Raw genomic sequence first — 22780 nt, 5'->3', positions numbered from 1 at the left:
TAGCTCAAGCTGACTTGACTCTTAGAGTTCTACATCACACGACGGTTGATTGACAAATGGTCCAGTGGGACCTAAGGCTCCTTTTATAGCGCGCCTTCGTGTCATCAAATTGCGGACGTTTCTTTTAAAGCTTTCAGATCTGCATTCAAATCTCGCACTAATCCTGGGCTATCTTAAACCCAGCTTTGAACAAGCCGACCCTGAATAGGATACCAGAAATTGAGAGCTTGAGTTAAAATGGCGCAATACATCAATACATACACGCTGTCTAGGCTCGAAAACTAATGACTTTTGGACAAAAAGTGACAATGGTAAAAATGCAGAGGCCCAATCAATCCAACTTAAAGGTTTAACCATCCAATTCGCTGTAGAGTTTTTTCAACTCAAAGTAAAGAAACCTCGACTTATCGAGCAAATTGTCGTCACAAGCTACAGGCTCTCTAAATTTCAACTTTATCAGTTGACGTGTCGAAAGTAGGAAAGCAACTCGCTGATCTCTCTAAGCGACTCATTCGTGGATTACTGGCCGTATTCGTAAGTCCATGAGCTTTTGAACTTCCTAAATCAATCGTTAATGAGACCCTAGTCTCGTCAAAATAAGCCCTACTAGTTCTCCTAGGACGCGGCTTCGTTCTTCCTTTCACTCCTTCAACGATGTATTGTCCATCTATATCACTGTAACGCGTGGTAATCCGTTTAGGGTCCACCCCGTGAGGAATAGGAATAGCTCTCGAGAATTTCGCACCCTCTGCACCCTTGCCGTTTCTCTGAGACCGCTTTCCTTGGAGTAACACGTGATCTCCTTCGACTTTCCACGTGATGTTCTCTGGGCGATAGATCCCTATGTCAAAACACGCAAGACGGACAATCTCTTCAGGTGCGTCAGTGGTTTCTTCCCCCATGGAAAAGAAGTCCGAAGAAAAGCCAGGCGAGTTGAGAAGATCAGATAAAACTTTTTTGCTGTCATCGGAAAGGCTGTGATGAAAACAAATAAGTCAGTAACTTTGTTGAGAAAGACCCACAATTTTTTCATGACTTCCACAATCTTGAATCAACTGGGAAGTTACAATAGTGTCGGTTATTGCTTTACCTTTTTCTGCGATTGGTCTAACAAATTAACTTACGACAGACTCTACGTTAGAGTCACTACTGATTGACAGCCTACCGCAGGCAATTCAGCTGTCAAACGTCAGGTAGGCGCAAGAGCCAAGTTTGAATTTTAATAGATGGAAAATGGCCGATTCCTGTGCAACATTTTAAAGGGAACATAAAGAACAACCGCCGTCAGGCAAAACTTTCGAAAAAAAATTGAAACGTTCATAGAATCAGTAAAAGGGAAAAAAAGTAGGGAAAGCGAAATTTCGAGTCTTTTCCAACACAAAGCTCAGTTAATCTCTAGTATTCTGCTGATTTACAATTTCTTTTTTTTAAGCTCAATCGAAAAAAAAAAAGAAAAAAAAAATTAACGCTTCAACCGTGATTTACCAGCTCGTGTAGTTGTCTCTGTTAGACTAATTGATTCTGACAGCCCAAGAGCACATCACCTAAAGTTTGCACATGCACAGACACCTAGGCATACAACGTTTGCACATGCGCAGACATTTAACTGCTGTGTTACCACAGGCAAAATAGCAGATTCGTTCCACTCTCTCAACTAATCAGATGCCAAACAATAACCAGTTGTGATAATATTATTCGCCGGATAAGAAAAATATATGAATTTCATACATTCACCGTACCAAAACAAAACAAAAAAAACAAAAAAACAAAACACAAAAAAACAAAACACAAAAAAACAAAGAAAATTCAAACCGCTACTCAGCTAATTAAAAAAAAAAAAAATTAACTGTCTGAGAACCTCGAGGAGAAATCGTCGCTGAAATAAAAAAAATGCATATAAATTTGAAGACGAACTCCGCTGCGTTTTGTTTGCTATTTACGTTCACCTCAGAGTCTAAAGAAATGTAACGCGTATCTATATAGGGGAATCCTTGTTTACAATACTTGCCTCATTAGCATAAGCAATTCAGTTTCTGATGGAGCTAAAAATAATTCAGTTCTGAATATCGAAAGCTCAAAACACGATTAACTCGGCCAATGAACACGAGCCTGATGCATTGAATACTTTTTTTGCAACACGGGTTTAAAAACTCAAAATTTTATCATGAGAATGTATGAGCTCATTAGGGCTTTTGCCACCCAGAAATTTTGCAGTTTTTGATGGTTTATTTCTCCTTGAATATTACACCCAAAGAGCTAAAAATTTCACCATGCACTAAGGTTTTCTAGCTCTTTGGCTGCCTGAAGTCAATTTGTATCTAACATGCTTCCTTCTTTACGCAGAGCCGTATGCAAAAGAGCAAAGATGTAAACAATGACGTCAGCTTGAATCCGCCTATACATAGCATGTAAGACAGTGCTTCCTTGAGAAGGATCAGAGACGCGCTGGCGGCAAAAGCGAAACCTTTGCCACTCTTGTCAATAGCAGTCATTGAAGAAATAATGAAAAAAACAAAAACAAAAACAAAAAAGCAGCCAAGCGGTATGATTAGGTAGCCATCTAAAAATACCATTCATAGCTGATACCATTAATCGGTCAGTAAAAACGATGGTTATTTCATCTAAGGCAGAATTACTCTGATGATATCAACCTTCCATGAAGTTATCAACTTGAGATAAGGAGAAGGTCAAAACTAGTTGAAGTAGAAAAAAGCGAAGAATCTAGAAGTCGCATAAGGTTTTGAATACCTTTGTCTTTATCTAATGATCACAACTATATAATTAACAGGTCAGACCTATTCAACACTCTTTTCACCGCAAAACAGATCCTGATTTACCAAAAGGTCTTGTTTGACGCAGAATTTGAAGCGTTCTATTATTAAAACACCTTGAAAGAGATTTGAAAAGAATCGACCAATCTTTAAGGATGACGTTCTGACGAGAACATAAAAAGGAGAAGGTCAGATTCCAAGCATATTCTTGGCGCCAATTTTTTTTGCGAATTATGTCAATGTCAAGCAAACGTGGTTGTGTAACAATGATAGCTCAGACATTTTTATCGAGGAACTTCTCGCCGTATTTACCGCTGTTCGCTTAAAGAAATGTAAAATTTCCCAGAGGATAAACCAATGAGTGATGAAAAAAAAAAAAGAAAAAAAAAACAAGATGTCAAAGTAAACATGCCAATCTTTGGTTAGGTAACCGCAGCCCGTGCCAGCTCTCTCATAACGGTAGTTATCGAAGAATAGAAAAGAAATTGAAAAACCAAAACAAAAGAGTAAACCCGACGAGCCATTAAGCAATACACATTGTGTCAAACAGCAGGACGTTACCCAAAATATCAGGTGGACTGACACTCTATTCAAAAACTTCAATGCGTGATCTCTCAACAAATGTCCATCGCGCATGTCAAATGCAAAGGAAACTTCAAGAAAGTCAAACGAGACAGATAACCAATAGTTTCTACAAGAACGCGATAACAAGAGAGACACATGCCCCCTATAACGACCCCTCAATTAATTGAACTTTAAAACACGTTGACTGGTTCAGGTATCAAAGCACAAGTGATGGTAACTTCTCGTATCGTTCCACGATAATGTTTCTAATTGGAAACAGATGCCATCTATTGCTACCGGCGCTAGATCCGAACATTTCGAAATTCGAACAAAACGTGGCCAAATCATTACATACTAGGATTCGTGAGAAAATGAAGATAAATCCTTGTTAGGAGGAATTAGCTTACTGTACAAGGATAAAGGACTCTGTTATTTGAACTTACGGTTTCGTGATGGACTTGCAATTTTTTTAAAGTTATAGGTGTATCATATGAAGCTAAAATTAAAACTTCAAGATAATAGTTAACTAGGCATCCTTGTTACACAGACGACACTAGATAAAACTATTTCTTGAAGATACCACACTAATTTGCCGGTTTTCTGGCAGTAAAACAAGCTTTGATCTTTCAAGGTTTCAACAATCACTTCGTTCGATTAAATGTATTTTTGTTTTTAGTAAAATTACGTAAAAGCAAAATAATATAGTAACGGGGGTAATAGCTATTACCGAATACTAGAAAAATTGAGTTGCCACCGGTAATGTAAATTAACACACAATAACGATTTAACGTAGCAATTGCTTGTACGAAGGCTATCTGCTACGTGTACCAAGGTAGACTATGTTTTTATGTAAGCATTTGTTTACCAACCACATTGCACTGCAATTTTCTCATGAAAACGCGACGTATTTTCAAAATTTGGACAGCGATTGAAAGCAAGTTAAGTCCATAAAATAGTTTGTTATAGCTAAATCGTAGCTTCAATCGTAAACTAACTGAAACGAAATGGAAGAATAACGAACGCAAACCTTTCACTGAGCTCCTTAAAGTGATCCTTGGTGTTAGAAGCCATGGCTTTCTTTCCAGGTTAAGAGGCTGTTGTGACAAGACGGTTTTTAAATTCTCTGAGTACAGTACTTCCGTCCTTGGTTCGATCTCCAGAAAATCAACGTTAGAGCGGCGATCGCAGATGAAGGAAACTGAAAAATTCACATTGCACAAAAATGAAACGGTAGCCCATTTGCACTGTCATGCACACGACAAAACCACAAAACCATTCTTGTTGCACATTTGGTTTGGATGTGCATCGCTAGGTTTTCACACGGCTGAGTGAAACGAAATTGTTCTTTGCTTTCAAAAGGACACAATATCGTCGTGAAATACTGTACCTGCGAAATGCCTGCAAATCAGTGGTTTCCTCACATATATTACTAGTCCGAAATTACCGATGAGATTTCGTTTGTACGAAAGAAACTAAATTATCCCTCCGAAGGTTTTCGTGGCGGAAATAAAGGCGAAGGTTCAATTTGAGATGAAATTCATGATGTTTATCATGACTCGTTTCGGCCCAGTTCCAAAGGCGTTCTAGAACGTTCCACGCCAAAACAACGACCCGCGAACGAAGGTTCAATGAATATGTTATCTCGCATTCGACCTGTCTCTTCAAAGCTGTTTGCATAAGAAATCAAACAAGTCTTATGTTTCAGCAAACAGCTCAAAATGCAAAAGCGAATGTTCTGGAAGCGAGAAATAAAGACAAACAACTGCTTGAGGCAGGAAGTCTTTGCCTGCACGAGACATGAAAATTTGATTAGAAAGCTTGACAAAAAGGTGTTGAGGAAAACTGAAAAGATTCGAGTCCGACACCCTGGACTAACAAAGACGAAAAGCAAATTGAAGGTAAATTTTCTTTCCTTGTCATATTTTGTTCGCAAAATCATAAACGGGCTGAATATTGGGTTGACGGCCGGCTTTTGAAATAGCCGTAAGGCTATGGGGCAATTATTCAGGATTATTTGGAAGATTAATTTTCATATCTGGAAAATGAAAAATGAGATAATTGGATAATATTTGAATATAAAATAGGACCTTTGCTTTGGCAGCCTTTCCACCCTGTTTTAAATTAACAAAGAGGGACGCTTCAGTCTGATTTCCACGATGCTTGGTTCTTGTTCCGAGGAAAAGTAACGTTCTTAAACACGGTTGGATAAGTTATGCACGATTTTCTTTTACTGATATTCGCTTCTCATCTGACGAAACAGAAAGTCTTTTTCTTGCGCCGAAAAGTTGGGAATACATGACTCGAAAATTTTGCATTTTGTAGATTCAATAACTATTTCATATCAACGGTGATAAGCTGTCCTTCAAAATTAAAAAAAAAAAAAAAAAATGAGACATCTATTCCTGATGCAGTTTGAGAAAAAGGAGTACGATTTTTTTGGATCGCATATCTATTAAATTACTAAGATAACCGTAAAGGGTTTATGTAAGTGTAACCGAGATCGCGAGCCATTCTATCGTCAAAGGGGCTTGAAAAATCGATCGATCATCACCACTGGAATTTAACTCGATTACGCTTGAGGATTATGGATCATTAAAAGATTTAAGGAGAGAATTAGCGACTTGCACCTCAACAAGATAATAATTCAAACACTATATCCTATTACTTTGTTACACGGGGCCAAAAGGAACTCCAGGAAAGCAGGGCAGAAGTTTAAGAAAGCACCAGAACAAAAATATACAAAGAAACTATTCCTTGCGGAAGGTTGTACATAAACAGTATGTACCATTCAAATGATTCTGTCGATTAATCTCTTTTCGTTTGGACGCAAACGGGGGACAAAGCAGGATTGAAATGGTAACACAATCAACGGATTAAATGAATAACAAACTTAACCGTGCGACCTATGTAGGAGATGAGGATCAATTTATCAACAGTTTGATACGCACACTCATTTGCGTTACATGTACACGGCCGTCCAAAAAGGCTTTCACTGCAACAAAGCTGTCGATTTTAGGTTACGCAGCTTTAAATTTTCGAAGGAAAAGTCAGTGCCTCACTGTGTGGACATTGCTTTCCATTGCAGCCAACTCGATGCTCCTGGAAACCAGCAGGCTTTTGTGAAACCAAAAATTGCGAAATTTAGTTTTTGGATTGGCTTACAATTTAACTCAAAGTAAAATTAAAGAGTTTTCCAATAAAAGCGAACGAGCGCTGTCCTGGCTTATACTTCAAGTTCTCGGGTCTATTTGATTTGGAAACTTGTGCACGACCTGAAATCGCTGAGAAGTCGCCAAAGGCACAAGGAATTTGATTTTTATGTTGGTTTAGATGAAGTTGGTGTTTTGCACATGTTTGAAAAAACAATATACAAATACCGCTCTTATCAGTCAAGTAATGGGAAAAAAATTACAAAGACAAAGAAAGACAAAACAAAACAAAATGAAAATAGCAAATATAATAGCGACTCTAAATACAGCCTGCAAAAACCTGCTTTATGTCCAGTGTATCGTTTCCTTTTTCCTTCCCTTTCCTGTCTCTACTCGTATAGTTCGGTGGAAAGGTTTGCATGGAATTCATTCCACACCTTTCCACATTTTGTAACCTGCCACGTGCCTAATTCTAACTGTAATTCTATGTATCTTTGTAGCTTCTTTAGACTTGTGGCGACAAGACAAAAAAGAAAAAAAAAATTTGAAAGATACGCGATGTTTCGCATCCTTGTGATGACAGTATCAATAATCGAGGTCGACGATCTGAACTGGTGCTTCGAAGCTATTCCGCAATAATATTTCAAAAGTGACTTCGAAATGGTTATGCGGTCGGGGCATTGCAACGAAACAAAAATAGTTTACAAGAAAATAACGCACACGGTTTTAGGAGAACAGCTATAAATTAAAGCGATTCTTTGAGGCGAAAACTCAATAACCATAATTGTAAACATAGAATTAAGCAAAGAAGGTCGTATAAAATAAGTTCCTATTTATAACGCGTCCACATTTATTCGCCTGTCAACAAGAAGATATGCATGGAAGGCGGCCAGATGGCGGAAGAGAAGAACCTATCTAAAACGCATGAAATCCATACTCTGTTAGATCTTGCGGTCCAACTGTGATGTTATATCGATAGATCGTTCGAGAAAAAATTAATAAGACTCACACAACAATGGAAAGAGAAATTATGATAATCCGGGGTGATAATCAAAGCGGTTTTTAGCACGGCAACAAGGCTATGATGGGCGGTGTTCACTACTATGTCGGCTGTAAATTTAAAACGTGTTTCCTGAAATATCCGATGTTACTACATTAACAGTATTTCGCAGCCCGCTGGGTCGAGTTTGAAGGAGATCAGACTGTCAACCGACCCAAGATACAACTTTGTTTATGATATAAACTGTCAACTGTCACGAGAAAAAATATAATCTTACTGCTTTGCGGACAGGTTGAAAAATCCCACGAACTACAAAGTAAAGTTCCAGAAGTTTCCAACTCGTTTATTTTAGCATAATTGTGACCACCGACATTGAATGGTATAGTAGCACCAAAGCGGCATGGTAATTAGTTTTGGCATACAGCAATTTCTGACCCGCGATATCGTTCACAAGCGAGTGGATACGAATACAAACTATTCAAAATTCTTGGCTAAAAAGTTCACCCACAGAAAAAAATCGACAAAGTACTCAAAGTCGTCGTTTTCATTGTTTTTTTCTGCCGCCGCCGGCAGACAAACGTACTTGTAAGGTATTTGAGAAATAGGCATCAGTGACGCATTTGGAAGGAAACGAATTAAAATCCGCTAAAAATAAATTTAAGCAGTGAACTCTTAATGAAAGAAAATATTTGCAGCGTACATTTTTGTCTCCTTGTCTGCTTAGGGAAAAAAATTGGCTTTTGGTTAAAAGAGGAATCACTTCCGCACCTCATGCTGAGAAAACGTTAAAATTAATTCGCTTTCTCGATCTCACAGATATGCAGAGAAGATTCTGGAACTCTTATAGGACGCCACTATTGCCAATAAAACGCGAAAGCCGAAAAACAAAGGGGAAAAGAAAGCCATTTGGACACAATTTCCTCTGTTATTCCTGTCTTGAGTAATATTCGCGCCAATTTCATTTGATTCCTCGAAGTTTTAAGTGTTTAAAATAGCACCGCAGGCAAACTCACTCAAGAAAAGCGTCACGCGCGAGGAACTCGCTCTCGTTTATAAAGAACAATTTTCAAGTGGTTTACTTTGTAACCCAAAACAGCTTGTTTTCAAACACACTAAAACAGCGCTTTTCGAAATGAGCAACGGCAAACTTGTCGTAAAGTTTAAGAACAAAATATGTTCGGAAAAAAACGAAGTACCAATTTTACCGGTGTGTTAGTGTCACAAAAAGTTGCAAATGTACTAAACACGACCGCTAAATATACATAAACTGAACAAATTGAATTCACGTTGTCACCTATGAGAATCTGAAATATATTCTCCACATACCAAACTAATGCTCCGAAACTATACAATCAAACACCGAATATAAGAATAGGAAAAAATAGAAATATGGCTTTTGAAGAGGGCATTTCAAGCGAAATATTCTCGAAATTCTTTCATGAACAATTCAGTTTCTTAGCATTTATCTACGAAAATTAAGTGCTTTTGAATAAATTATTTCTGAAATAAGTCTCCTGTTGAAAATCTCAGAAACAAAGATCTGAAATCCAAACATACCTTCCCCCTTTAATGTGATTCATCACTTTATCTGAAATAAATGAGAAAAAACTTTAAAATTGTGCATGTTACAAACAGGTCACACAAGGCAGTGTTCAGGGTTGAAGACTTAAGATATACGATTTATGTAAAAGCAAATAAAACATTAATATTCATTTTTTTATAAAACTGATCATAGTGATTGTAATTATGCCATCAAAGCCCCGCTTTCTGATTCTTTAGTCAGGTATCAAAGTCATTGTTGTTTCTCTTTAAAACACGCTTCGCATCGTTTTCCGCAATTCTAATTCCTTGAAGTCGTCTCGCACGCCGGAATATGTGATCTGCTCGTCTGGTTTGCAGGCGCTCTGACTAGGAAGCGGTTTTTTTCCACTGCCTGTTTTTTCGTCTTTTCAACTCTGTGCTTGAATATAGCTAGACCAATCGTCATTATACATACGATTGAACCTCCATCACAAACTAAAGGCAATATGCAGTTATCTACCGAATGCAAGTAGAATTATAGTCGTGTTTGAGAGCAAGCCCGAGAATAGAACGGGGCTCCACGTGGGCGTCAGTTCCAAAATAATTTCTGATTGTTTGCATTTGACTGACACTGTTGTGGCGAGAAGCGCGAAGATGAAACGAAAGTGGTCGGAAAAGAGACAACGAAGGTTTTGGAATATACACAACATAACTTTGTTCTAGAGGTTGTCACAACGTTTGCACAATACAAATCCAATTTCATTTTTTCCCACGAATTATTCGATAATCATGATTCTTTGATGCACTGGAAGAAATTTGCAGGAAGGATGAAAGGTTTCAAGTGATTGTAAAGAAATAAAAATTGATTGTACAAATCACCGAGAAAAGGTCCGTCAAAAAATTGTTGGCTAACCTGAGAGAGAAGGATGCGCCTCGCTGCTATCACTAGTATCTGTTGGAGCTGTAGCCATGTTATCGAAATGACTCCTCTACCGCAGCGACACTGACTCTTAAAGCTACGAGCGAGGCGCGAGTTTACTCATGCAAATCTGCTGAATCAACCTGATCGGTACTCTTGGACCACAAAGGATAAAGAGAGAAACTTCTGGAAGGACATCTGCGCCCCTTTTAAAATGTCATAATTGGCAGCTCGGAACCCACCTTGCGTCGTGTTTATTTTGTTATGACATACTCGCGTGCAAGCTACAAAAATTGTCTATTCCATGCAGTTTGACTGTTTATCAGTCACTCTGTGTGTCACGTGTATGTGTTAAGAAGTAACCAGAAGCGAGCAAGGAAACCTTCAAAAAACCTCATCAAATAAGAACGGAAACAATGATTCCTTGTTATTTCGCTGCTTAGTCCGGCTTCGACCAGAGATCGGATAATGATTACTGATAATATATTTTTCAAAGCAATGTTTACAGGAAATGGGGGAAAAAATAACATGTATTTATTCCAGATTCTACATACATATAGAAGAAAATCTACATATATCCATGCCTTTAAGATTAGACCACGACATTAACAGCATTGCTCCGTATAACTATACTGAACTATATCGAGTCTTCAAAAAACTTCTTTCATCTTACAAACCATCCGTGTTCATAGATTTTTTGTTTTCTCTTTGATGTTTCTCGTCTTTTTCACAAAGATTACTTGAAGATCGAGACTTCCCTCGACCATGCTGTCGAGTCAACATTGTTCTTCTCTTAAGAATGATCTTGATACCAGTGCAGGTCAATACAAGGTTCGTATGAGCAAACAGTTATATACCAAATAAAAATCCGAAACCGACGATTTAAGATCGATTCAAATTCTCAAAAAACTTTGAGAAGGAAATCTATCGCATCCTACAAGCGCATTTATGATAAAATCTCCTCCCAAAGACCGATTTCCACTGTCATCAATTATGACTTCTGCGAGTCTTTGTCCGCGCTACACCACTTCCTTTCACTTCCTAATACCTTTCATCTCAAAAGCATGACCCAGGGTAAAAACAGCAACAGGGAACCAATTCCTTTAGAGTACAGGTCAAACAAAGACAGGGTCGTCTATCTCGATCATAAAATATATCCTGTTCTTCTTACCAGATGTTCGGCATGAACGGGAAAAAAAAAAAAAAAAGCACTCAATACAACCAAGTCTACCAATACAAAGGACATACAGAACAGACTGTCTTTTGTCGTCTATGCATGCTTAGTTTGGCATGAGATTTTTCCAGTGATACTCATCTGAGTCGTTAGGGTTTACGCGAGGAAAGGTGTAGCTCTGCAGTCACTCATTCGAAGGTATTTGACAATGACTAAAGTGAAATCGAATATTGCTTTTTCTGATTTTTCACCGCCACAAATTATCACATTTTTTTTATAAGAACACAACAATGCAAGTCTGCGGTTTTTATCGCTGTGTTCAGTGTAAATCTGTAACTGGAGTAATAGGGAAAAAACTAGGTTTGACATTCAACATCTTCATTATTTTGCGATGTTCTTTTAAACTGCATCACGAGTCGCGTTCAGTAGATTTGCTTAAACGAATTACATTATTTTCATAAGAACACAACAAAGCAAGTCTTCGATTTTTATCGCTATGTTATAAATCTATGACTAGAGTATTAAGGAACCCAATCAGGTTCAACATTGAACATCTTCATTGCTTTGCGATTTTTTTCTGTCTGCATCTCTAGTCGCGTTCAGTAAGTTTGATTTAACGAAATCACACTGTGATTATATCTCACGTTACAAAACAAAAGAGAGATTACTGATGAGCTTTCACTGGTCGATAGATGTGTAATGAGATCAGTGTATGAGCTGAAGTTCTAGATTCGAGCGTGTTTTTGAGAACTGTAATCAAAGTAACAGAATACTTCTTCTGTGTTTACATAGCCTCATCCAAACACTTGGGTGGTTGGGCCAATTCTCGAAAATTATGTAAACCTTCGACTGCATCTTGGATTGATGTCCTTTCTCGAATGATCCGTGCCTCTCTCCTGCTACAATGACGCTTGAAAAATAACGCGGAAAAAGCATCCCATTTCTTGACAGCATTAGATTACATCAAATCAATGAGTATTGAGATTTCTAGAAAACGTCTTTTTATCTGGACACAGTCTTACGCATCAAAAAGTTCTCTTTGGATCGGAGCACGAAATGTAACGCTCTAAGGAACTGATTCTCAGAAAGGGACGCAAATTGTTCCTTTGTCTTCTCTAATAACAAAAGTTTAACATCTTTCTTTGCTACTTTGATATACAACAGAACAGCAAGAGATACGGAAAAAAAAAGACATAAGCAAGTCAAACAAGCAGGTCATTTCAATAAAAATGAAAATAAAATAAAAAAATGAAAACTGAATTAAAAAAAAAAATAAAAAAATTAAAATAAAAATGATCATAAAAATAAAAATAATCATTAGAGAAAGGCCTGCTCTTAATATGCATAGTGAAGGTCACACAGTCACCCAAAGGAAACAAAAATCAAACGAAATTTTTTCCTAACCTAAGCAGATTCCGGATGCCATTGTCTTCTAGCGCGCTTCTAAGCGGAATGAGAGCAAAAAATAGTGGCAAACAATATCTTATCTTTCCCTTAGTGTGACGCTGCAAAAATGCTCTCTTTTGTTTGATTCTGGAAACAGCTATGTACGAAAGCTGGTCAGATGTTGTTTGTTGAAATTATTCCGTGCAACAGATTTCACAAGATACACACATGCCAATATTGGCTTGATATATAAAGAAAAGAGAATTTTCCAGAGAAACAGATTTGTTCTTCACGTGCCACTTTGATGGAAATATTTCCCACAGCTGTTTCCTTTTCAGGTAACAAAAATATTTTCATGTTTACACAGTTTGCATAGTTGTGGACCATTGAGTTTGGCTACCAACAGATTCTCCAAAACAAAAAAAAAAACAAAAAAAGACAATTTACTCCAAGAAGACATGAATCAGTCCCTACGTGAGTTCAAGAAATGAAAAAAAAATATATATATATATATATTTCCAAAATCGAGCTTAATAGACTATTGTAGAAACCAATATCTTAATTGTAACCAATAGAAGAGCTATTCTCTCAAATAATTATCTGCTTTTCTTAGCGTCAAATGTTCTGACTCTCCGTGTGGCATCCGTTCAATGAAGACAAAACAAACTCTACAGCTCAATTTCGAATGTAAAGTGCTCGGATCAAAGAGTACACCCATCACAAGCCAGAATGTTCTTCGATGTCGTCTACATAGATATTACATTCATGGAAAACGTAAACTATTGAAGATCAATATTAACGATGGCATATTACCCTACAGGCGCTTCTGTGACTTTAGCCCTTATAATCCACCTTTTCTCTTCACAGAATCCTCTTAATGGCTTTAATAGCTTTTCTCGCTCTGATCTTTCTAGATCGAAAGAGCACACTTATTAACGGCATGTTGCCAATACGATCTGAGCAAACATAGTCATTATCTTATCGCGCGGCAAGCCACCTCTCATCGATTTTTACAGTCTCGTTATTTATCATTATATCAGTGTGTTGTCCTTGAAGAGTGAAGAAATTAGATCGTTATCATCTCGCGAAATGGGATGGAGATAAACATGCTCATCGAGTTTCCGAACAAACAAATATAGAGTACCCTCTAGAACTTCTGGGCGCATACTTCTGTTTCGATATTTTAGAGGAAGTCAATATCAAATATGTCACCCTACAATCAGTTTATTTGTTATTTTGAAAATAAGGCAATCTCCTTAATCCCGAATTCTTACTCTGTAATTATTGATAAGTGTTTCTAGAAGTTACTGTACTTAACCATGAATGAAGCATTCATGAAACAAATGATGGCTTGAGGGCAACCACTGAAAATTAATTTCGCAGATTTGAATCGCCGAAACGCAAATTTCCTTCTAGGTGCAATTTTCTTTCTATCTAGAAGAAGCTACTCGCCTAGAAATGACTTGGTGAAAAATTGCCACGCGAACGTCGTGTCATTATTCGGATAAATTGCTTCTTTCAGTACATTTGTACACCGTAACTTGATTAAACACCAATTAAGACCTACGTGGGAGAAAATTACCGTCTAGCACTTTCTAAGATGTCGTTGCATCAATTCAGTGAGTGATGCGTATCATCTAATATAACAGTAGCGAAGAACGCCTGCCCAGCTAGTTCGATTCTTTTTGGCCCTCGAGGCCTTGCTGCTCGCTTCCGGGCCTCCATTGCGTTTGATTTCAATCGAGCGCTAATTAACCCACCAGCTAGGCGGGATAGAGAATACATTTTTTTTTATAATTTTAAGCAGTACCCAAGTCGTTTGTGACGACAAGCAAAACTGTCTTAAACCCCCGCGTGTGGGTGACCACAAATTTGGTTTAGTTACATAAAAGACATCAAAAGGGAAAGAATAAACCCATCAAAAAGGAACTAGGTTAAAGGTGAAGAGGAACTCGGATTGCCAAGAAAATAAACTTCGAAAATTTATCCTGAATTTTAACAGTAGACAGACCCGAGGTAATCATTTTCGCTGTCCATTTAGGGACAGCCGTCATCTACCGCCTGGAGGCGTGAAGGGGGGGGGGGGAAACTCAAAGGATTTTGGTCGTGTCGCAATAAAATTCATCTGATCCCCCATAAGGCTTTGTAGCATTCTAATGATTCCGCCTCGTTGCAGTTACATTTCTCCCCCCCCCCCCCCCCATGGTGGTTACTTGTAGATGTAAATACCAATATCAAAAATCTATGCAGGTAATTGCCTAATTATAACATAGCCTTACAAAAGCGCGCGTTCTGATTGGCTCATACGCTCGATCCATTTACCCGTGGGTTGCACGCTGACGTCAGTTTGTTTTGCATTTTTTCCCCCGGCAACTTTTTCGTCGATGTTGCCACTACATACAACATAATTCCTGTTTTATGTGGGATTTTAGCAAGTGAAATATGAAAAAAATCTTGTAATTTTTCCGGAGATGAGTAGGATGATTCTTGTGAGCAGCCAAATTTCGAGCTAAATTTTTTTGACGGGCCTCCAGCTAAGAGTTCGAGATTTGCGGACTTAAGCGAGCAGGAGCTTAACCAGCTCGTTGAACAAAGACACTCAGAAAAGACCAAGAAAACAACAAACTGGTCTGTATCAGCCTTTCGAGGTGAGTAATAAATAGCATCAATTTTAGAAAGTGTGTTTCAGCGATTTAGCAATAATAAAATTCTGTACAAGCGTTCACTGTAAAACTTTTCCGGCGTGGGAAACCATTTAAATGCTTCCAGCGATCAAAACTGTACTTGTGAGTTGTTCAAAATGTACTTTCCTATAAGCCTTAGTTGTCTTTTCTTTTACCGCTATCGCCTCGTGCGACTCTTACGCTTCTTTCGTGCTTAACAACCTCCCGCGTGCATCCATAACTCGATGGTTGCACGCTGCACGCTAACCATTTCTTAAATATATACGACAGAATTTGAACAAAATTTTTTTTATAAAGCATCAAGAAAAAGAGGAAGTTCTGATATATAATCGTGCCACAGCTGAGCTCCTTTAAATAAAATTTTAGCTTTAAATACAAGTTTTCTACATTCTACCGATGCATTATGAATAATTGACCCCATCAGGAAACTGTGGCCTACATAGCCACACTCCTTGTGGAGGAGGGGGGAGAGAGGGGATTGGAATGAAATAAAAGAAATACTCAATAGTCCTCCCCCTTTATACTGTGTCAGATACCTGATGCCCCACCTGTTCCCCTTGAAAACTGTCACCCACTCTCCCTTCCCCCCCCCCTCCACCACGAAAAAAATCCTCCTCCCCGGCGATGGCGATAAATAATTACTGGTCTCTCACTGAAGTTCTCAGCATTTTAGAAAAAGGTAAGAAAAAAAATCCAAAGAAAAAGTCGACTTCTCGCTTACACTCTTCATCAGTGAAACTTCTGTAGACGTTAGCGAGCGAGAGAACTTCCTTAATCCCGCGCTACCATTCGCTAATGATTCTCCTGACTAGTCAACTATTGTGAACTGTGATAATCCAAAACAGAGAGCGCTTCCATCAACTGTCAATTGATCAAAATCAAGTAATCACATCGGTTGATTAGAAAGAGAAGGACACAAATCACTAGGAACCAATGAGAACTCACGGTAAATATAACTAAACTGAAAAACATGAGCGATCATTTCGCGATTCAGGATTTAGTTTCGCGTCTGCCAAGTCGGTGGCAGGATTTTTCGCGACAATTGACAGAATTAAGGGAGGCAAAACCAACACAATCCTAGAATACATTTGACGCTCGATCAAAAATTTCTTCAGTAGCATGTGCCCTAACTTACCAAGAATTATCGACTCTTCGTAACGTTGTTGGCCACTGCGAACTGCTTCTGAATATCTTTGTAACGTTTGAGTTCTTGTTGGGAGACGGATGGCGCAAGACTGTCCAAAGCTTTCCGGAAATCCGCTTCTGTCACTTGTATGTCTGTATCATCCACACAAGGGTCAGCTGCGTCTAAAATACAAAGCCAATCTATCTATTGACTCTTAATCCTCCGGTGTAGTCGATAAAAAAATGGCTCGCAAGTGTTAATTGAAGCATTGTGCCCATCAGGTACTCTAATGCTTTGACGGGGGCAAATATTCCACGCAAGACAAGCCAAAAGTTTCCCAGTTTAACCCTCTGATCCTTAAGTGTGATTATGACATAACTAGCAAAGCCGCGCGATCAAATTCAATATACGTGAGCGTGCTCAAAATCCCGATAGTACACGCTGATAGCGTGAGCAAATCGTTTCGCCGGAAATTTTTTTTTTTTTCGCGCGAGCGGCCATTGTTAGCGCGAGTAAAAATAATATATATTCGCGACAATAATGGATACAAACAGAGACTCGGCCCACCAGTCCCAAAACGAAGACAATTTTCCGACCTTTTCCCTTTGTTCTTAAATGAGGTAGAAAAAGAGAAAAACAACGGAAAAGGAGACTCGGCATCAGCGCCGTCACGATTAGCTTCTGATATTATTGTTCGTTTTTCGCGTCGGATTTGACGCACAATTCCACCGGCTATGTTATAAAACAATTGGTTCATGCTTTTAGCTGTGCACTATCGAGTTATGAAGCACGTGGGAAGTTTGGAGAGCACTCAAGAAGCTAGAGCTGCCCTCAGCTATTGCCTCGGGAAACTCTTACGCTTCTTTCGTGCTCTCCAAACTTCCCACGTGCTCCATAACTCGATAGTGCACAGCTAAAAGCATGAACCAATTGTTAACTAGAGTCTAATTTCTCCTTACACTCTGACCCCTGCATCACACATCGAGGTCACAAAAATATAAGAAATGATCACCAACGAAAAAAAAGCTCTTGATTGTTAAACAAATTCTCCTTGTCTGCACCTTAGGAAATGTATAGACAACAGTATGGAGAATATGCACACTGATGTTAGGGTGTAAAGGGTAAGACGTAAAACTGTGTTGGTGGGCCTGCATGACTTTTGGGTTAATCCATTAATGTAATTTGATACGCTCTCATAGCTTGGCTCATCCTGTTATAGTTATGTTATTGGCTCATCGCTCTCATAGCTTGGCTCATACAGTGTGTCTACAGACACACTGTATGTAGCCCACGACAGACACAAGATATATATATTACTAACCCAAAATGAATACAATTTTAAGACTTAAAGTGGTTATGAACAGACCACTCAAGACCCTTGTATGTTAAAGGCACGACAGGTTTTAGAACGGGGCCAACGCTCGAAAAATGGAACGTAGAGAAAGGAGGGAAAATTGAGCCACTTGCATTCGCAGGTCATGTGGAATTAAATAGACGATTATTCTTATTGTTGTGTGACACATCAGAATTGCAGGCTTTGTAGTGAAAATGGATTTTACCTAGCTCGAGCTCTTCAATCTTTCGCCTGACCGATTGCAATATGGCATCTGAACACAGAGCGTAAAAGTCGGCTCCTGTTAAGTTGGAGGGACAAAGTTCCGCTATGTTTTCCAATTGCAGATCAGGGTGTATATTAAACCTGCAAGAAACGAAAATACGCAGCCTTAAAATGGACAGCTTCGAGCGGTTACAACATCGCTTACTAGAGCTGGACGCTAAAAAGATTGATCCTGGAAAATGAAGAGTAGCATTGGCGGCCACAATTGGCTTTTTGTTTCGCGGTAAATTTTTCGAAAATCTTTCACTTGATTACTTGATTACTCTCTTGATCACTTCCAAAAACATTTTCCTTGACCAACTCGATTTAAAACTATGCTTTCTTTTTCCTCTAAAAGCGCCCAGCAATAGCGTGGAGAGTGATGGAGAGCGTGAACGACGAGTCACACGCGAAAAAGGTCTGCGTGCTGAGAGCCACTGACAACTTTTTTTTTTGTTTTGATATCGTGAACTGTGAAACAAGACAGAAACCACCCTTTCATTACGTCCACAACAACAACATCATCCACACAAACTTTCCTGTTTATCTATCGTTAAATATTTAGCTCGTGGACTTACTTTCTCGTTAGAGCCTTGAGTATGTTGAGCTGTGATCCGCGGTCCTCGCTTACTCCGAGGTATAGTAGTTTATCAAATCGACCAGGTCTCAAAAGCGCTGGGTCTAAGAGGTCAGGTCGGTTTGTGGCCCCAATGACGAATACGTCACATGCTTTGTGAAGCCCGTCAAGCTCTGCGAGCAGCTGCGATACCACTCTGAACAGAATTACAAAACATTGAAAATATTTAAAACTGAATTCGTTAGAGAACATGAAACGCTGAGAAATTTCTGACCAACGTTCAGTTGATATCCGAAACTACTCTTTTACATTATATTAGCTTTGTTTTACTCCTGTCTGTGATTGGTCGAGAAATCCTTCACCACCGTCTCGACCAATCAAAAGCAACACTAAAACCAATTACGATTTGATCACTCGCGTTTTTCCCGGGCTTCAGGCAGTTTGCTTGCTTCCGCTGTAAGCTCTCATTGGCCCCTCATTTTTAATAGTCTACGCCCTATGTGGATCATGTTCTTTCTTGCTTCGATCAATATCTAACGATTATTCACCGAAGTGGAGGTAACTGTCCACCTCTTTAATTGACCCTGAGGTTTATCACTATTTAAGTATATACTACACAGAAACCCCCCAAAATAGCTTATTGTTATCGATATACCAAAAATGGTTGAAAATTAAACATTTGAAGCGCGACTTTGTCCATTCGATAGCTCAGAGGAGAAAATCTAGGGGCAAAGTAGTTGCAAATCACTTTCAAAATAGCACACAAGAAAAGCACTTCCCCGATTGGCTGATGAGGTTTCTTTAGTTTTGGCTTTTGTTATTTGGCAAGTTCTCTATATGCCGATCGCAGCCATGGCGATAGAGGCAATGAGCAAATAAAAATTGGCAGGTGTACCCGCAACAAAGACAGCGATCTACGCCCATCCAAACTCTTTGTCGACGATTTTGCCATCGAATGTACCCATTAACTATAATCACAGTGATCGCCAGTTACTTCCGCCAATCTAACAGCGCGACTCACTAATTAATAATTGCGTGCTCTTCTCAAACAACGACGGAATTTGCTTGCAATTATCGCTAACGAACGATAACATCCGCTTTTTCATAACTCGCTTCAGGAAGAAGCGCCTTTTCCCTAACTCACCGATCCATGACTCCTCCCGAGTCCCCACTCCTTCCTCGGTTGGGTGCTAATGAGTCCAGCTCATCGAAGAAGATAACACAAGGCCGTGCACTTTGCGCGCGACTAAACACTTCACGGACATTCTGTTCACTTTGACCCACATACATGTTGATAAGCTCTGGTCCCTTCACACTGGCAAAAAAACAACAACAACAACAAAAAAAAAACAAAAACAAAAAAAACTATTAGTCAGAGAAAAAATAAATGAGGCTAAGAGAAGACAATTCAAAGACATTTTCCGACGGCAAAAATTGGCCGTTGCCCAAATTTTAAAGGTGTCGCCCAATTGCAAGTTCATCCTCTACCACCTTTGCGAGTTCGCCCCCTGAAGTAAACCAAATTCGCGCATACCTTTATCAGTTCGTCCCCACTTCGGAGGCGAACTAGTACAGAAGGCAGGAGGCGACCTTGCAATGGGTCGAAACCTCCAGTTACCCAGTTACCCACCAAGTACCTTAGAAAGTTTAGAGAACATTCCGTAGCAACAGCTTTGGCGAGTAATGTTTTGCCAGTACCAGGCGGACCGTACAACAGCACTCCTGTGTAAAAAGTTACCATCATGTTAGTTAAAATTTATAATAAAGGCAACGGTAATGCAGTGATCCATCTACCTGCGCGTCCCGCGTCTCAGACTTAATATTTTCCCTAAAAGACGCAAAACTTTAGTACCAGATGCGTCCCATTGGTCTCCCTCGCAGCCGTTTGTGGGAGGAGCGTTGCGTGACGACTAAAAACGGCTGCGAGGGAGACTAGCGTCCCATTGGACGCAAAAAAATTACCTTCTCTCTATGACTTGATGACTTTTCTTCTCTATTTATGAAAATTTTTTAAATAAGTATCAAATTTACCAGCGCGTGATCGTAAGGCGAACGCCATTACATTCTGGTCATTACAGGCTCAGTTTTTATCAGCAGCGGTATTTTACAGAAGTGTATTTTTTCGATTCCATACACGTGCTTTCTGTCTCTTCCTGCTTGCTTTCTTAAGGCGGGCATAGCTATTCTTGAAAATTAAATGCCACCGAAGAAAAAACTTAGGGCCCCTGGGGCAGCAAACACAGCTCTCGTTTGCAAAACAGTCCGAAGCGAGTAAACACCAAGAAGAAGAAGAAGCAGAATATGCAACAGAGAAGGATGATGCGAAGGCGAATAAAGACAATGAAGAATCAGCAAAAGCGAAATCTGCGAAATATAAGGAACGAAGATTTTTTGAGCCGTAACTCAAAACATATCTTTGGTTGGTCCACGAGTAAAATGGAAATTACACGTATTGTAAAGTCTGCTCGGAGGCTAGCAAATCAAACGGAATGAGTAAAGAAGCCCAGTGCCGAAATTTTCAAAACACCACGCTAATTCCACATGCTGGTCTCCTTCAACACAAGATGGCCCTCCAAGGCCCCGAGATAAGAAAGTCATTCGAGGAAGCTTGAAGAAAAAGCGAACCAAAACAGAATAAAGCCGTCCTGGTACTTTTTAAATGTACACAATGGCTCTGTATAGAGAGCATCCCACTGGTAAAATTCAAGTCGCTATTTGAACTTCTTCAGGATTTGGGGCTTGAGGACATAGCGATTTTGAAACAAAACAACATCAGTTACGATTCTTACATAACTTCAGATGATATTTTACAGTGCCTTTCAGATGTGATTGATGACGAACTGGAAGAAAAGTTGGAAAAATCTCCAATGGTAACTGCCCTGGCCAATGAAAGTACAGACATCGCAAATCAAAAGCGACTAGCACTGCACACTCAGATTTTTTGAGATTGCCCCCTGCTCGAAGTCGTTCGTGATTTGTATGTCAAAGACTGAAAGTAACTAATACAATACAACCCTCATTTAATTGTATGTGTTATTCATAGGCACAATTCATAAAATGATGAGTGTGGGACTCACACTCCCATGTGTGGGACTCCCTGGATTCGGCTGTGAGTCCCTGGACTCACTACTGCCTTTTTCTAGACGGATCTCTGTAATGGGGAACAAATACGATTGCTCAAGGTATATTGAAGTGTGAACTTGAGCCGAGAAACTTACTGATACAACGTTTTTTAGTCCTTTGAGAGTCAAGTTTATTTCGCTCTTCCTGACCTGGTGTTTCAAAGAGAATGACGCTTCGACTTTTCAGGTGTTAAGGTTTGAGTGACGTTAAAAGCACGTTTAAATAAACAAATTTAAAGCACAGATTTATCATAAAAGCCGTGTTACTGTTTTGCTGAAAGTTTGCTGGAAGTTTGCCCGGCAGAGGCACGACTGCAGCAACACTCAATGGGCCGGTTATTTGAACGAAGTCTAACCGTAGTTTGACCAAACTGCGTTCTACTAAGCCATCTCTAATTTAGCCAAACCTTTAACCTGAACATTTACTTTTGTTAACAGTGTCAAGAGAGCCGAAAGCTAGGAGTGGAAGGACATTTATTTAATCAAATAGGCCCACCGCTCCAGAACATTTTAAATCTTGGATTTAGTCCAAATACTGCAATGACGATACCTTTGGACCACTCTACAACATATTACTGTACCTGATCTCCTCAGCCCGGCTGCAAACAGCTCTGGATGCTGCAGCGGTAACTGGACAGTGTCCAAGATTTCTGCTTTCACCTCGGCCAACCCTCCGACATCTTCCCATTTGACACTAGGAATTTTAGGAGCTCCAATCGCATCTGACAAGGACGACTGAAGCATCTCTAAGGAATTTTCAAAATCTTGCTGGCAAATTTTGGTCCCCATTTTACTCAGCTCTTGCTCAAATTCCCACGGAAAGCAAGTTTGGCTTGTGGTTTCAGTTGAACGACTCATTTTCCCAAGGCGTTCCTCTCGGAGGCGCTTTGCGGCGGTATTTGCAGCATTTGAAAACAAAGTAACCATATCTGCCAGTACCAGTCCAGCAGTTCTCTTTGCCAGTTGTTCAAATGACATGTCATTTCCTACAGACAGCATCTGAGCGAGTCCCCTGAGCATATCACACCTTTCCTTCTCACTGGGTGCTTCAAATCTCAGCTCGTGAAGGAAGCATGAGTACATGTCAGCGGTGATGTCATTCGGAGAGGATGACGTTGCTATGACGACTACTGGCCAAACTGAGTCGTCCTTTAGACTGCTGAGACAGTTGAACATCATGGTAGCTATTC

At 39.4% G+C, this 22780-nt stretch overlaps 2 protein-coding genes across 3 annotated transcripts in view; one reads left to right on the top strand and one right to left on the bottom strand.

Moving 5' to 3' along the window:
* Positions 1-867: 867 nt before the first annotated feature.
* LOC111326481 (peroxisomal ATPase PEX6) overlaps positions 868-22780 on the bottom strand; it is a 27614-nt gene continuing 5701 nt past the window's right edge. Inside the window, exons 4-11 of one of the 2 annotated variants that reach the window (XM_022930484.2) lie at positions 22172-22780; positions 20106-20190; positions 19613-19783; positions 18470-18664; positions 17854-17993; positions 16304-16476; positions 9042-9072; positions 868-975 (exon numbers count right to left, since the gene is read on the bottom strand). The exon at positions 22172-22780 is cut by the window's right edge and continues 84 nt beyond it. In XM_022930484.2, the coding sequence (XP_022786219.2) occupies positions 16310-16476; positions 17854-17993; positions 18470-18664; positions 19613-19783; positions 20106-20190; positions 22172-22780 (1367 nt within the window). In that variant the 3' untranslated portion in view covers positions 868-975; positions 9042-9072; positions 16304-16309. Of the gene's footprint in view, positions 976-4401; positions 4534-9041; positions 9073-16303; positions 16477-17853; positions 17994-18469; positions 18665-19612; positions 19784-20105; positions 20191-22171 lie in introns of those variants that run through there. The other variant, XM_022930485.2, reaches the window with a different exon arrangement.
* The window catches only part of LOC148728376 (uncharacterized), a 22462-nt gene continuing 4609 nt past the window's right edge, over positions 4928-22780 (top strand). The window contains exons 1-2 of the mRNA XM_088763490.1: positions 4928-5233; positions 22029-22780. The exon at positions 22029-22780 is cut by the window's right edge and continues 69 nt beyond it. Coding sequence (XP_088619616.1) covers positions 5054-5233; positions 22029-22175 — 327 coding nt within the window. The 5' untranslated portion in view covers positions 4928-5053 and the 3' untranslated portion in view covers positions 22176-22780. The remainder of the gene's footprint in view (positions 5234-22028) is intronic.

The sequence above is a fragment of the Stylophora pistillata genome, chromosome 6, assembly GCF_964205215.1.
Source record: "Stylophora pistillata chromosome 6, jaStyPist1.2, whole genome shotgun sequence".
Lineage (NCBI taxonomy): Eukaryota > Metazoa > Cnidaria > Anthozoa > Scleractinia > Pocilloporidae > Stylophora > Stylophora pistillata.
Note: the sequence above shows the minus strand (reverse complement) of the source record. Positions and strands in the feature narration are given on the sequence as shown.